General features: G+C 55.7%; 1 protein-coding gene across 4 annotated transcripts in view; it reads right to left on the bottom strand.

The window, feature by feature from the left end:
• The window catches only part of LOC129829637 (glucose-6-phosphate 1-dehydrogenase-like), a 29,908-nt gene that overhangs the window by 4,820 nt on the left and 10,433 nt on the right, over positions 1–14,655 (bottom strand). For 3 of the 4 annotated variants that reach the window (XR_008755419.1, XR_008755420.1, XM_055891448.1), the window contains exons 9-12: positions 14,432–14,618; positions 13,664–13,899; positions 12,980–13,056; positions 12,364–12,456 (exon numbers count right to left, since the gene is read on the bottom strand). Coding sequence is in view for 1 of the 4 variants with exons in the window: in XM_055891448.1 (XP_055747423.1) it covers positions 12,364–12,456; positions 12,980–13,056; positions 13,664–13,899; positions 14,432–14,618 (593 nt within the window). In the remaining 3 variants the exon portion in view is untranslated. The remainder of the gene's footprint in view (positions 1–12,363; positions 12,457–12,979; positions 13,057–13,663; positions 13,900–14,431; positions 14,619–14,655) is intronic. The other variant, XR_008755421.1, reaches the window with a different exon arrangement.

Genomic DNA, 14,655 nt, shown 5'->3' with positions numbered 1-14,655 from the left:
CAGGTAGAGGAGGAACAGGGACAGAGAGGGTGGAGGAGGAACAGGGACAGATAGAGCGTGGAGGAGGAACAGGTAGAGGGTGGAGGAGGAACATGGACAGAGGGGATGGAGGAGGAACAGGGACAGAGAGAGGGTAGAGGAGGAACAGGGACAGGTAGAGGGTAGAGGAGGAACAGGGACAGATAGAGGGTAGAGGAGGAACAGGGACAGGTAGAGGGTGGAGGAGGACCAGGTAGAGGGTGGAGGAGGAACAGGGACAGGTATAGGGTGGAGGAGGAACAGGGACAGATAGAGGGTGGAGGAGGAACAGGGACAGATAGAGGGTAGAGGAGGAACAGGGACAGATAGAGGGTGAAGGAGGAACAGGTAGAGGGTGGAGGAGGAACAGGTAGAGGAGGAATAGGGACAGAGAGGGTGGAGGAGGAACAGGGACAGATAGAGGGTGGAGGAGGAACAGGGACAGATAGAGGGTGGAGGAGGAACAGGGACAGATAGAGGGTGGAGGAGGAACAGGTAGAGGGTGGAGGAGGAACAGGTAGAGAGTGGAGGAGGAACAGGGACAGAGAGGGTGGAGGAGGAACAGGGACAGAGAGGGTGGAGGAGGAACAGGTAGAGGGTGGAGGAGGAACAGGTAGAGAGTGGAGGAGGAACAGGTAGAGGGTGGAGGAGGAACAGGGACAGGTATAGGGTGGAGGAGGAACAGGGACAGATAGAGGGTGGAGGAGGAACAGGGACAGATAGAGGGTAGAGGAGGAACAGGGACAGATAGAGGGTGAAGGAGGAACAGGTAGAGGGTGGAGGAGGAACAGGTAGAGGAGGAATAGGGACAGAGAGGGTGGAGGAGGAACAGGGACAGATAGAGGGTGGAGGAGGAACAGGGACAGATAGAGGGTGGAGGAGGAACAGGGACAGATAGAGGGTGGAGGAGGAACAGGTAGAGGGTGGAGGAGGAACAGGTAGAGAGTGGAGGAGGAACAGGGACAGAGAGGGTGGAGGAGGAACAGGGACAGAGAGGGTGGAGGAAGAACAGGGACAGAGAGGGTGGAGGAGGAACAGGAACATGTAGAGGGTAGAGGAGGAACAGGGACAGGTAGAGGGTAGAGGAGGAACAGGGACAGGTAGAGGGTAGAGGAGGAACAGGGACAGATAGAGGGTGGAGGAGGAACAGGGACAGATAGAGGGTGGAGGAGGAACAGGTAGAGGGTGGAGGAGGAACAGGGACAGGTAGAGGGTAGAGGAGGAACAGGGACAGATAGAGGGTAGAGGAGGAACAGGGACAGGTAGAGGGTGGAGGAGGAACAGGTAGAGGGTGGAGGAGGAACAGGGACAGGTAGAGGGTGGAGGAGGAACAGGTACAGATAGAGGGTGGAGGAGGAACAGGGACAGGTAGAGGGTGGAGGAACAGGGACAGGTAGAGGGTGGAGGAGGAACAGGGACAGATAGAGGGTGGAGGAGGAACAGGTGCAGATAGAGGGTGGAGGAGGAACAGGAACAGATAGAGGGTGGAGGAGGGACAGGTACAGATAGAGGGTGGAGGAGGAACAGGTACAGATAGAGGGTAGAGGAGGAACAGGGACAGGTAGAGGGTGGAAGAGGAACAGGGACAGAGAGGGTGGAGGAGGAACAGGGACAGGTAGAGGGTGGAGGAGGAACAGGTAGAGGGTGGAGGAGGAACAGGTAGAGGAGGAACAGGGACAGAGAGGGTGGAGGAGGAACAGGGACAGATAGAGCGTGGAGGAGGAACAGGTAGAGGGTGGAGGAGGAACATGGACAGAGAGGGGATGGAGGAGGAACAGGGACAGAGAGAGGGTGGAGGAGGAACAGGGACAGATAGAGGGTAGAGGAGGAACAGGGACAGGTAGAGGGTGGAGGAGGAACAGGTAGAGGGTGGAGGAGGAACAGGGACAGGTATAGGGTGGAGGAGGAACAGGGACAGATAGAGGGTGGAGGAGGAACAGGGACAGATAGAGGGTAGAGGAGGAACAGGGACAGATAGAGGGTGAAGGAGGAACAGGTAGAGGGTGGAGGAGGAACAGGTAGAGGAGGAACAGGGACAGAGAGGGTGGAGGAGGAACAGGGACAGATAGAGGGTGGAGGAGGAACAGGGACAGATTGAGGGTGGAGGAGGAACAGGTAGAGGGTGGAGGAGGAACAGGTAGAGAGTGGAGGAGGAACAGGGACAGAGAGGGTGGAGGAGGAACAGGGACAGAGAGGGTGGAGGAGGAACAGGGACAGAGAGGGTGGAGGAGGAACAGGGACAGGTAGAGGGTAGAGGAGGAACAGGGACAGGTAGAGGGTAGAGGAGGAACAGGGACAGGTAGAGGGTAGAGGAGGAACAGGGACAGGTAGAGGGTAGAGGAGGAACAGGGACAGGTAGAGGGTGGAGGAGGAACAGGTAGAGGGTGGAGGAGGAACAGGTAGAGGGTGGAGGAGGAACAGGGACAGGTAGAGGGTGGAGGAGGAACAGGTACAGATAGATGGTGGAGGAGGAACAGGGACAGGTAGAGGGTGGAGGAACAGGGACATGTAGAGGGTGGAGGAGGAACAGGGACAGATAGAGGGTGGAGGAGGAACAGGTACAGATAGAGGGTGGAGGAGGAACAGGAACAGATAGAGGGTGGAGGAGGGACAGGTACAGATAGAGGGTGGAGGAGGAACAGGTACAGATAGAGGGTAGAGGAGGAACAGGGACAGAGAGGGTGGAGGAGGAACAGGGACAGATAGAGGGTAGAGGAGGAACAGGGACAGGTAGAGGGTGGAGGAGGAACAGGTAGAGGGTGGAGGAGGAACAGGGACAGGTATAGGGTGGAGGAGGAACAGGGACAGATAGAGGGTGGAGGAGGAACAGGGACAGATAGAGGGTGGAGGAGGAACAGGGACAGATAGAGGGTGGAGGAGGAACAGGAACAGATAGAGGGTGGAGGAGGGACAGGTACAGATAGAGGGTGGAGGAGGAACAGGTAGAGGGTGGAGGAGGAACATGGACAGAGAGGGGATGGAGGAGGAACATGGACAGAGAGAGGGTGGAGGAGGAACAGGGACAGATAGAGGGTGGAGGAGGAGCAGGTAGAGGGTGGAGGAGGAACAGGGACAGGTATAGGGTGGAGGAGGAACAGGGACAGATAGAGGGTGGAGGAGGAACAGGGACAGATAGAGGGTAGAGGAGGAACAGGGACAGATAGAGGGTGAAGGAGGAACAGGTAGAGGGTGGAGGAGGAACAGGTAGAGGAGGAACAGGGACAGAGAGGGTGGAGGAGGAACAGGGACAGGTAGAGGGTGGAGGAGGAGCAGGTAGAGGGTGGAGGAGGAACAGGGACAGGTATAGGGTGGAGGAGGAACAGGGACAGATAGAGGGTGGAGGAGGAACAGGGACAGATAGAGGGTAGAGGAGGAACAGGGACAGATAGAGGGTGAAGGAGGAACAGGTAGAAGGTGGAGGAGGAACAGGTAGAGGAGGAACAGGGACAGAGAGGGTGGAGGAGGAACAGGGACAGATAGAGGGTGGAGGAGGAACAGGGACAGATAGAGGGTGGAGGAGGAACAGGTAGAGGGTGGAGGAGGAACAGGTAGAGAGTGGAGGAGGAACAGGGACAGAGAGGGTGGAGGAGGAACAGGGACAGAGAGGGTGGAGGAGGAACAGGGACAGAGAGGGTGGAGGAGGAACAGGGACAGGTAGAGGGTAGAGGAGGAACAGGGACAGATAGAGGGTGGAGGAGGAACAGGTACAGATAGAGGGTGGAGGAGGAACAGGAACAGATAGAGGGTGGAGGAGGGACAGGTACAGATAGAGGGTGGAGGAGGAACAGGTACAGATAGAGGGTAGAGGAGGAACAGGGACAGGTAGAGGGTGGAAGAGGAACAGGGACAGAGAGGGTGGAGGAGGAACAGGGACAGGTAGAGGGTGGAGGAGGAACAGGTAGAGGGTAGAGGAGGAACAGGTAGAGGGTGGAGGAGGAACAGGTAGAGGAGGAACAGGGACAGAGAGGGTGGAGGAGGAACAGGTAGATTAGGAACAGGGACAGAGAGGGTGGAGGAGGAACAGGGACAGATAGAGCGTGGAGGAGGAACAGGTAGAGGGTGGAGGAGGAACATGGACAGAGAGGGGATGGAGGAGGAACAGGGACAGAGAGAGGGTGGAGGAGGAACAGGGACAGATAGAGGGTAGAGGAGGAACAGGGTCAGGTAGAGGGTGGAGGAGGAACAGGGACAGATAGAGGGTAGAGGAGGAACAGGGTCAGGTAGAGGGTGGAGGAGGAACAGGTAGAGGGTGGAGGAGGAACAGGGACAGGTAGATGGTGGAGGAGGAACAGGGACAGGTATAGGGTGGAGGAGGAACAGGGACAGATAGAGGGTGGAGGAGGAACAGGGACAGATAGAGGGTGGAGGAGGAACAGGGACAGATAGAGGGTGGAGGAGGAACAGGGACAGATAGAGGGTGGAGGAGGAACAGGGACAGATAGAGGGTAGAGGAGGAACAGGTAGAGGGTGGAGGAGGAACAGGTAGAGGAGGAACAGGGACAGAGAGGGTGGAGGAGGAACAGGGACAGATAGAGGGTGGAGGAGGAACAGGGACAGATAGAGGGTGGAGGAGGAACAGGTAGAGGGTGGAGGAGGAACAGGTAGAGAGTGGAGGAGGAACAGGGACAGAGAGGGTGGAGGAGGAACAGGGACAGAGAGGGGGGAGGAGGAACAGGGACAGAGAGGGTGGAGGAGGAACAGGGACAGGTAGAGGGTAGAGGAGGAACAGGGACAGGTAGAGGGTAGAGGAGGAACAGGGACAGGTAGAGGGTAGAGGAGGAACAGGGACAGATAGAGGGTAGAGGAGGAACAGGGACATGTAGAGGGTGGAGGAGGAACAGGGACAGGTAGAGGGTAGAGGAGGAACAGGGACAGATAGAGGGTGGAGGAGGAACAGGGACAGATAGAGGGTGGAGGAGGAACAGGAACATGTAGAGGGTAGAGGAGGAACAGGGACAGGTAGAGGGTAGAGGAGGAACAGGGACAGGTAGAGGGTAGAGGAGGAACAGGGACAGATAGAGGGTGGAGGAGGAACAGGGACAGATAGAGGGTGGAGGAGGAACAGGTAGAGGGTGGAGGAGGAACAGGGACAGGTAGAGGGTAGAGGAGGAACAGGGACAGATAGAGGGTAGAGGAGGAACAGGGACAGGTAGAGGGTGGAGGAGGAACAGGTAGAGGGTGGAGGAGGAACAGGGACAGGTAGAGGGTGGAGGAGGAACAGGTACAGATAGAGGGTGGAGGAGGAACAGGGACAGGTAGAGGGTGGAGGAACAGGGACAGGTAGAGGGTGGAGGAGGAACAGGGACAGATAGAGGGTGGAGGAGGAACAGGTACAGATAGAGGGTGGAGGAGGAACAGGAACAGATAGAGGGTGGAGGAGGGACAGGTACAGATAGAGGGTGGAGGAGGAACAGGTACAGATAGAGGGTAGAGGAGGAACAGGGACAGGTAGAGGGTGGAAGAGGAACAGGGACAGAGAGGGTGGAGGAGGAACAGGGACAGGTAGAGGGTGGAGGAGGAACAGGTAGAGGGTGGAGGAGGAACAGGTAGAGGAGGAACAGGGACAGAGAGGGTGGAGGAGGAACAGGGACAGATAGAGCGTGGAGGAGGAACAGGTAGAGGGTGGAGGAGGAACATGGACAGAGAGGGGATGGAGGAGGAACAGGGACAGAGAGAGGGTGGAGGAGGAACAGGGACAGATAGAGGGTAGAGGAGGAACAGGGACAGGTAGAGGGTGGAGGAGGAACAGGGACAGGTAGAGGGTGGAGGAGGAACAGGTAGAGGGTGGAGGAGGAACAGGGACAGGTATAGGGTGGAGGAGGAACAGGGACAGATAGAGGGTGGAGGAGGAACAGGGACAGATAGAGGGTAGAGGAGGAACAGGGACAGATAGAGGGTGAAGGAGGAACAGGTAGAGGGTGGAGGAGGAACAGGTAGAGGAGGAACAGGGACAGAGAGGGTGGAGGAGGAACAGGGACAGATAGAGGGTGGAGGAGGAACAGGGACAGATAGAGGGTGGAGGAGGAACAGGGACAGATTGAGGGTGGAGGAGGAACAGGTAGAGAGTGGAGGAGGAACAGGGACAGAGAGGGTGGAGGAGGAACAGGGACAGAGAGGGTGGAGGAGGAACAGGGACAGAGAGGGTGGAGGAGGAACAGGGACAGGTAGAGGGTAGAGGAGGAACAGGGACAGGTAGAGGAGGAACAGGGACAGGTAGAGGGTAGAGGAGGAACAGGGACAGGTAGAGGGTAGAGGAGGAACAGGGACAGGTAGAGGGTGGAGGAGGAACAGGTAGAGGGTGGAGGAGGAACAGGTAGAGGGTGGAGGAGGAACAGGGACAGGTAGAGGGTGGAGGAGGAACAGTTACAGATAGATGGTGGAGGAGGAACAGGGACAGGTAGAGGGTGGAGGAACAGGGACATGTAGAGGGTGGAGGAGGAACAGGGACAGATAGAGGGTGGAGGAGGAACAGGTACAGATAGAGGGTGGAGGAGGAACAGGAACAGATAGAGGGTGGAGGAGGGACAGGTACAGATAGAGGGTGGAGGAGGAACAGGTACAGATAGAGGGTAGAGGAGGAACAGGGACAGAGAGGGTGGAGGAGGAACAGGGACAGATAGAGGGTAGAGGAGGAACAGGGACAGGTAGAGGGTGGAGGAGGAACAGGTATAGGGTGGAGGAGGAACAGGGACAGATAGAGGGTGGAGGAGGAACAGGGACAGATAGAGGGTGGAGGAGGAACAGGGACAGATAGAGGGTGGAGGAGGAACAGGAACAGATAGAGGGTGGAGGAGGGACAGGTACAGATAGAGGGTGGAGGGTGGAGGAGGAACAGGTAGAGGGTGGAGGAGGAACATGGACAGAGAGGGGATGGAGGAGGAACATGGACAGAGAGAGGGTGGAGGAGGAACAGGGACAGATAGAGGGTGGAGGAGGAGCAGGTAGAGGGTGGAGGAGGAACAGGGACAGGTATAGGGTGGAGGAGGAACAGGGACAGATAGAGGGTGGAGGAGGAACAGGGACAGATAGAGGGTAGAGGAGGAACAGGGACAGATAGAGGGTGAAGGAGGAACAGGTAGAGGGTGGAGGAGGAACAGGTAGAGGAGGAACAGGGACAGAGAGGGTGGAGGAGGAACAGGGACAGGTAGAGGGTGGAGGAGGAGCAGGTAGAGGGTGGAGGAGGAACAGGGACAGGTATAGGGTGGAGGAGGAACAGGGACAGATAGAGGGTGGAGGAGGAACAGGGACAGATAGAGGGTAGAGGAGGAACAGGGACAGATAGAGGGTGAAGGAGGAACAGGTAGAGGGTGGAGGAGGAACAGGTAGAGGAGGAACAGGGACAGAGAGGGTGGAGGAGGAACAGGGACAGATAGAGGGTGGAGGAGGAACAGGGACAGATAGAGGGTGGAGGAGGAACAGGTAGAGGGTGGAGGAGGAACAGGTAGAGAGTGGAGGAGGAACAGGGACAGAGAGGGTGGAGGAGGAACAGGGACAGAGAGGGTGGAGGAGGAACAGGGACAGAGAGGGTGGAGGAGGAACAGGGACAGGTAGAGGGTAGAGGAGGAACAGGGACAGATAGAGGGTGGAGGAGGAACAGGTACAGATAGAGGGTGGAGGAGGAACAGGAACAGATAGAGGGTGGAGGAGGGACAGGTACAGATAGAGGGTGGAGGAGGAACAGGTACAGATAGAGGGTAGAGGAGGAACAGGGACAGGTAGAGGGTGGAAGAGGAACAGGGACAGAGAGGGTGGAGGAGGAACAGGGACAGGTAGAGGGTGGAGGAGGAACAGGTAGAGGGTAGAGGAGGAACAGGTAGAGGGTGGAGGAGGAACAGGTAGAGGAGGAACAGGGACAGAGAGGGTGGAGGAGGAACAGGTAGATTAGGAACAGGGACAGAGAGGGTGGAGGAGGAACAGGGACAGATAGAGCGTGGAGGAGGAACAGGTAGAGGGTGGAGGAGGAACATGGACAGAGAGGGGATGGAGGAGGAACAGGGACAGAGAGAGGGTGGAGGAGGAACAGGGACAGATAGAGGGTAGAGGAGGAACAGGGTCAGGTAGAGGGTGGAGGAGGAACAGGGACAGATAGAGGGTAGAGGAGGAACAGGGTCAGGTAGAGGGTGGAGGAGGAACAGGTAGAGGGTGGAGGAGGAACAGGGACAGGTAGATGGTGGAGGAGGAACAGGGACAGGTATAGGGTGGAGGAGGAACAGGGACAGATAGAGGGTGGAGGAGGAACAGGGACAGATAGAGGGTGGAGGAGGAACAGGGACAGATAGAGGGTGGAGGAGGAACAGGGACAGATAGAGGGTAGAGGAGGAACAGGTAGAGGGTGGAGGAGGAACAGGTAGAGGAGGAACAGGGACAGAGAGGGTGGAGGAGGAACAGGGACAGATAGAGGGTGGAGGAGGAACAGGGACAGATAGAGGGTGGAGGAGGAACAGGTAGAGGGTGGAGGAGGAACAGGTAGAGGGTGGAGGAGGAACAGGTAGAGAGTGGAGGAGGAACAGGGACAGAGAGGGTGGAGGAGGAACAGGGACAGAGAGGGGGGAGGAGGAACAGGGACAGAGAGGGTGGAGGAGGAACAGGGACAGGTAGAGGGTAGAGGAGGAACAGGGACAGGTAGAGGGTAGAGGAGGAACAGGGACAGGTAGAGGGTAGAGGAGGAACAGGGACAGATAGAGGGTAGAGGAGGAACAGGGACATGTAGAGGGTGGAGGAGGAACAGGGACAGGTAGAGGGTGGAGGAGGAACAGGTAGAGGGTGGAGGAGGAACAGGGACAGGTAGAGGGTGGAGGAGGAACAGGTACAGATAGAGGGTGGAGGAGGAACAGGAACAGATAGAGGGTGGAGGAGGGACAGGTACAGATAGAGGGTGGAGGAGGAACAGGTACAGATAGAGGGTAGAGGAGGAACAGGGACAGGTAGAGGGTGGAGGAGGAACAGGAACAGATAGAGGGTGGAGGAGGAACAGGGACAGGGTGGAGGAGGAATAGATAGAGGGTGGAGGAGGAACAGGGACAGATAGAGGGTAGAGGAGGAACAGGGACAGATAGAGGGTAGAGGAGGAACAGGGACAGATAGAGGGTGGAGGAGGAACAGGGACAGAGAGAGGGTGGAGGAGGAACAGGGACAGATAGAGGGTGGAGGAGGAACAGGGACAGAGAGAGGGTGGAGGAGGAACAGGGACAGATAGAGGGTAGAGGAGGAACAGGGACAGGTAGAGGGTGGAGGAGGAACAGGTAGAGGGTGGAGGAGGAACAGGTAGAGGGTGGAGGAGGAACAGGTAGAGGGTGGAGGAGGAACAGGTAGAGGGTGGAGGAGGAACAGGGACAGGTAGAGGGTGGAGGAGGAACAGGGACAGGTAGAGGGTGGAGGAGGACCAGGGACAGGTAGAGGGTAGAGGAGGAACAGGGACAGGTAGAGGGTGGAGGAGGAACAGGGACAGATAGAGGGTGGAGGAGGAAAAGGGACAGATAGAGGGTGGAGGAGGAACAGGTAGAGGAGGAATAGGGACAGAGAGGGTGGAGGAGGAACAGGGACAGATAGAGGGTGGAGGAACAACAGGGACAGATAGAGGGTGGAGGAACAACAGGGACAGATAGAGGGTGGAGGAGGAACAGGGACAGAGAGAGGGTGGAGGAGGAACAGGGACAGAGAGAGGGTGGAGGAGGAACAGGGACAGATAGAGGGTGGAGGAGGAACAGGGACAGATAGAGGGTAGAGGAGGAACAGGGACAGGTAGAGGGTGGAGGAGGAACAGGAACAGAGAGGGTGGAGGAAGAACAGGAACAGAGAGGGTGGAGGAGGAACAGGGACAGGTAGAGGGTGGAGGAGGAACAGGGACAGGTAGAGGGTAGAGGAGGAACAGGGACAGATAGAGGGTGGAGGAGGAACAGGGACAGATAGAGGGTGGAGGAGGAAAAGGGACAGATAGAGGGTGGAGGAGGAACAGGTAGAGGAGGAACAGGGACAGATAGAGGGTGGAGGAGGAACAGGGACAGATAGAGGGTGGAGGAGGAACAGGGACAGATAGAGGGTGGAGGAGGAACAGGTAGAGTGTGGAGGAGGAACAGGTAGAGAGTGGAGGAGGAACAGGGACAGAGAGGGTGGAGGAGGAACAGGTAGAGGAGGAACAGGGACAGAGAGGGTGGAGGAGGAACAGGGACAGATAGAGCGTGGAGGAGGAACAGGTAGAGGGTGGAGGAGGAACATGGACAGAGAGGGGATGGAGGAGGAACAGGGACAGAGAGAGGGTGGAGGAGGAACAGGGACAGGTAGAGGGTGGAGGAGGAACAGGTAGAGGGTGGAGGAGGAACAGGGACAGGTAGATGGTGGAGGAGGAACAGGGACAGGTAGAGGGTGGAGGAGGAACAGGGACAGATAGAGGGTGGAGGAGGAACAGGGACAGATAGAGGGTGGAGGAGGAACAGGGACAGATAGAGGGTGGAGGAGGAACAGGGACAGATAGAGGGTGGAGGAGGAACAGGGACAGATAGAGGGTAGAGGAGGAACAGGGACAGATAGAGGGTGAAGGAGGAACAGGTAGAGGGTGGAGGAGGAACAGGTAGAGGAGGAACAGGGACAGAGAGGGTGGAGGAGGAACAGGGACAGATAGAGGGTGGAGGAGGAACAGGTAGAGGGTGGAGGAGGAACAGGGACAGAGTGGAGGAGGAACAGGGACAGAGAGGGTGGAGGAGGAACAGGGACAGAGAGGGTGGAGGAGGAACAGGGACAGAGAGGGTGGAGGAGGAACAGGGACAGAGAGGGTGGAGGAGGAACAGGGACAGGTAGAGGGTAGAGGAGGAACAGGGACAGGTAGAGGGTAGAGGAGGAACAGGGACAGGTAGAGGGTAGAGGAGGAACAGGGACAGAGAGGGTGGAGGAGGAACAGGGACAGGTAGAGGGTAGAGGAGGAACAGGGACAGGTAGAGGGTAGAGGAGGAACAGGGACAGGTAGAGGGTAGAGGAGGAACAGGGACAGGTAGAGGGTAGAGGAGGAACAGGAACAGGTAGAGGGTGGAGGAGGAACAGGGACAGGTAGAGGGTGGAGGAGGAACAGGTAGAGGAGGAACAGGGACAGAGAGGGTGGAGGAGGAACAGGTAGAGGAGGAACAGGGACAGAGAGAGGATGGAGGAGGAACAGGGACAGATAGAGGGTGGAGGAGGAACAGATAGAGGGTGGAGGAGGAACAGGGACAGATAGAGGGTGGAGGAGGAACAGGGACAGATAGAGGGTGGAGGAGGAACAGGTAGAGTGTGGAGGAGGAACAGGTAGAGTGTGGAGGAGGAACAGGTAGAGAGTGGAGGAGGAACAGGGACAGAGAGGGTGGAGGAGGAACAGGTAGAGGGTGGAGGAGGAACAGGTAGAGGGTGGAGGAGGAACAGGGACAGGTAGAGGGTAGAGGAGGAACAGGGACAGATAGAGGGTGGAGGAGGAACAGGGACAGATAGAGGGTGGAGGAGGAACAGGGACAGATAGAGGGTGGAGGAGGAACAGGGACAGATAGAGGGTAGAGGAGGAACAGGGACAGATAGAGGGTGAAGGAGGAACAGGTAGAGGGTGGAGGAGGAACAGGTAGAGGAGGAACAGGGACAGAGAGGGTGGAGGAGGAACAGGGACAGATAGAGGGTGGAGGAGGAACAGGTAGAGGGTGGAGGAGGAACATGGACAGAGGGGATGGAGGAGGAACAGGGACAGAGAGAGGGTGGAGGAGGAACAGGGACAGAGTGGAGGAGGAACAGGGACAGATAGGGTGGAGGAGGAACAGGGACAGAGAGGGTGGAGGAGGAACAGGGACAGAGAGGGTGGAGGAGGAACAGGGACAGAGAGGGTGGAGGAGGAACAGGGACAGAGAGGGTGGAGGAGGAACAGGGACAGGTAGAGGGTAGAGGAGGAACAGGGACAGATAGAGGGTAGAGGAGGAACAGGGACAGGTAGAGGGTGGAGGAGGAACAGGGACAGGTAGAGGGTGGAGGAGGAACAGGTAGAGGAGGAACAGGGACAGAGAGGGTGGAGGAGGAACAGGTAGAGGAGGAACAGGGACAGAGAGAGGATGGAGGAGGAACAGGGACAGATAGAGGGTGGAGGAGGAACAGGGACAGGTAGAGGGTGGAGGAGGAACAGGGACAGATAGAGGGTGGAGGAGGAACAGGGACAGATAGAGGGTGGAGGAGGAACAGGGACAGATAGAGGATGGAGGAGGAACAGGGACAGATAGAGGGTGGAGGAGGAACAGGGACAGATAGAGGGTGGAGGAGGAACAGGGACAGATAGAGGGTGGAGGAGGGTTAGATGGACATGCGATGTGATGAAAGTAAGGTAGGATTAGTAGTATTACTTACCTTCCATAGGTGTAAGGGATAGGAGGTGTTTTCTCTCCCTCTATGTGATGGAGGAGGGGAGTGAAGATCCTCCAGGCTTCTCGCAGCTCATCACTGGGAGAGGAAAAGGACCAGGAAACAGGAGCAATGATATGATCTAAACCACAGCGTTGGTGAAGATTTGTTTCTGATTGGCTAGAAGGGCGTTCTAGAATGGTCATTAAAATGTGTGCTTTAGTATTGTTTTCTTTGGCAACTGTTGTGTACATTTACCTTGGAAAAATGAACTGGGCCTTTATCCCTAAAATATATTGTCACATAAATCAGGTCTAATAGAAATGTTCCTTCCATACATGAGAGATTATCAGTGTAGATTACATAGGGTTTCTCGGGTCAGAGATAGTGTGGTGACTGAGACAGGGTAAGAGACAGACATGTCAGTGGGCACCCCTCGGAGCCTGGTTCCTCTCTAGGTTTCGTCCTAGGTTCCTGCCTAGCCAACATGCTTCTACATCTGCACTGCTTGGGGTTTTAGGCTGGGTTCCTGCATAAGCACTTTGTGACAACTGCTGATATGAAAATTACATTTGAAATGTATAAATTTAAGCGGGTGAGATAGTGGCAGTCAGAGACAGACCTGCGGACAAAGTGCATCGGATTCCCACAGAACACATCCAGAATCAGACGTTCATATGCATGAGGGAGCTTCACGTCCTGTCGAGAGAATACAAGACGAGTTATCTATTCTACACACACACACACGTTTTAAGCCTGTAATCGAACCCACAAATGCTGATGCTCCAGATATTCAACTAGTCTAAAGAAGGCCAGTTTTATTGTTTCTTTAATCAGAACAACAGTTTTCAGCTGTGCTAACATAATTGCAAAAGGGTTTTCTAATGATCAATTAGCCTTTTAAAATGATAAACTTGGATTAGCTAACACAACGTGACATTGGAACACAGGAGTGATGGTTGCTGATAATGGGCCTCTGTACGCTTATGTAGATGGCTGATTTTTAATGGACTGTTTCCAGCTACAATAGTCATTTACAACATTAACAATGTCTACACTGTATTTCTGATCAATTTGATGTTATTTTAATGGACAAAAGAAAGTGCTTTTCTTTCAAAAACTAGGACATTTCTAAGTGACCCCAAACTTTTGAACGGTAGTGTACACACACACACACACACACACACACACACACACACACACACACACACACACACACACACACACACACACACACACACACACACACACACACACACATATATATATATATATATATATATATATATATATATACATATCTTACATTGTATCTGCTCCTGTAGGTAAGGTCCAGTTCAGTCTCCTCAGGTCTGAAGTAGGCTCCAGGCTTCTTGGTCATCATCTTGAGGTAGATGGCCTCATCAGGCTGTACCCTCACCACCAGCTCATTCCTCTGGCACTGCTCATTAAAGATGTCCCCTGGAACATCCGTGAACTGGAGACGCACTTCCGCCTTACGCTCGTTGAGTGCCTTACCGCAACGCAGGACGAACGGAACACCTAGGGGGTGAGGGATGGGCAGATGGATGAGGGGAGAGAGGGATGGGTGGATGGATGAGGGGAGAGAGGGATGGGTGGGTGGATGAGGGGAGAGAGGGATGGGCGGGTGGATGAGGGGAGAGAGGGATGGGCGGGTGGATGAGGGGAGAGAGGGATGGGCGGATGGATGAGGGGAGAGAGGGATGGGCGGATGGATGAGGGGAGAGAGGGATGGGTGGGTGGATGGGAGAGCGACAAAGAATAGAGTGAGGGTAGATGGGAAGGGAGGAGAGAAAGAGAGTGTGTATGAGAGTTATGATCGACGTTCCTGTGCAGGTGGAGTCAAACAAGAGGAGTTGGGATGTCTAGCAACAGAATAACTAGATAAGAGAGGGAGAGTTCAGGATTGTGAGGAATGCAGAGTATCAGGCTGACAATATGAGCGGATGAGTCTGGAAGATATGTCGAAATCTGTCAACATGTCTAGATAAGGGACATAGGAGGAAAATAGGAAATGAGTTTGCTAGAATCCAAGATGGCTGTCGGTCCACACCATCCCATCTCTCATTCTGTACGTAGAGCACAGAGGTGGCGAAGGTAGGTGTCCGGGAGCCGTTGGGCACGGTGGGGTCGTCTAGGTAACCCAGTCTGGCATGGCCCTTCCCCTCAGGGTCCCCTATGTACTGACCCAGCACCACATCAGACCGAGGCACTGGGGCGATGCACTTCAACACCTTCACCTAGTGTTCACACACACGTTTAGAAGACAGAGGGAAT

Source organism: Salvelinus fontinalis, chromosome 31 (genome assembly GCF_029448725.1).
Source record: "Salvelinus fontinalis isolate EN_2023a chromosome 31, ASM2944872v1, whole genome shotgun sequence".
Classification (NCBI taxonomy): Eukaryota; Metazoa; Chordata; class Actinopteri; order Salmoniformes; family Salmonidae; genus Salvelinus; species Salvelinus fontinalis.
Note: the sequence above shows the minus strand (reverse complement) of the source record. Positions and strands in the feature narration are given on the sequence as shown.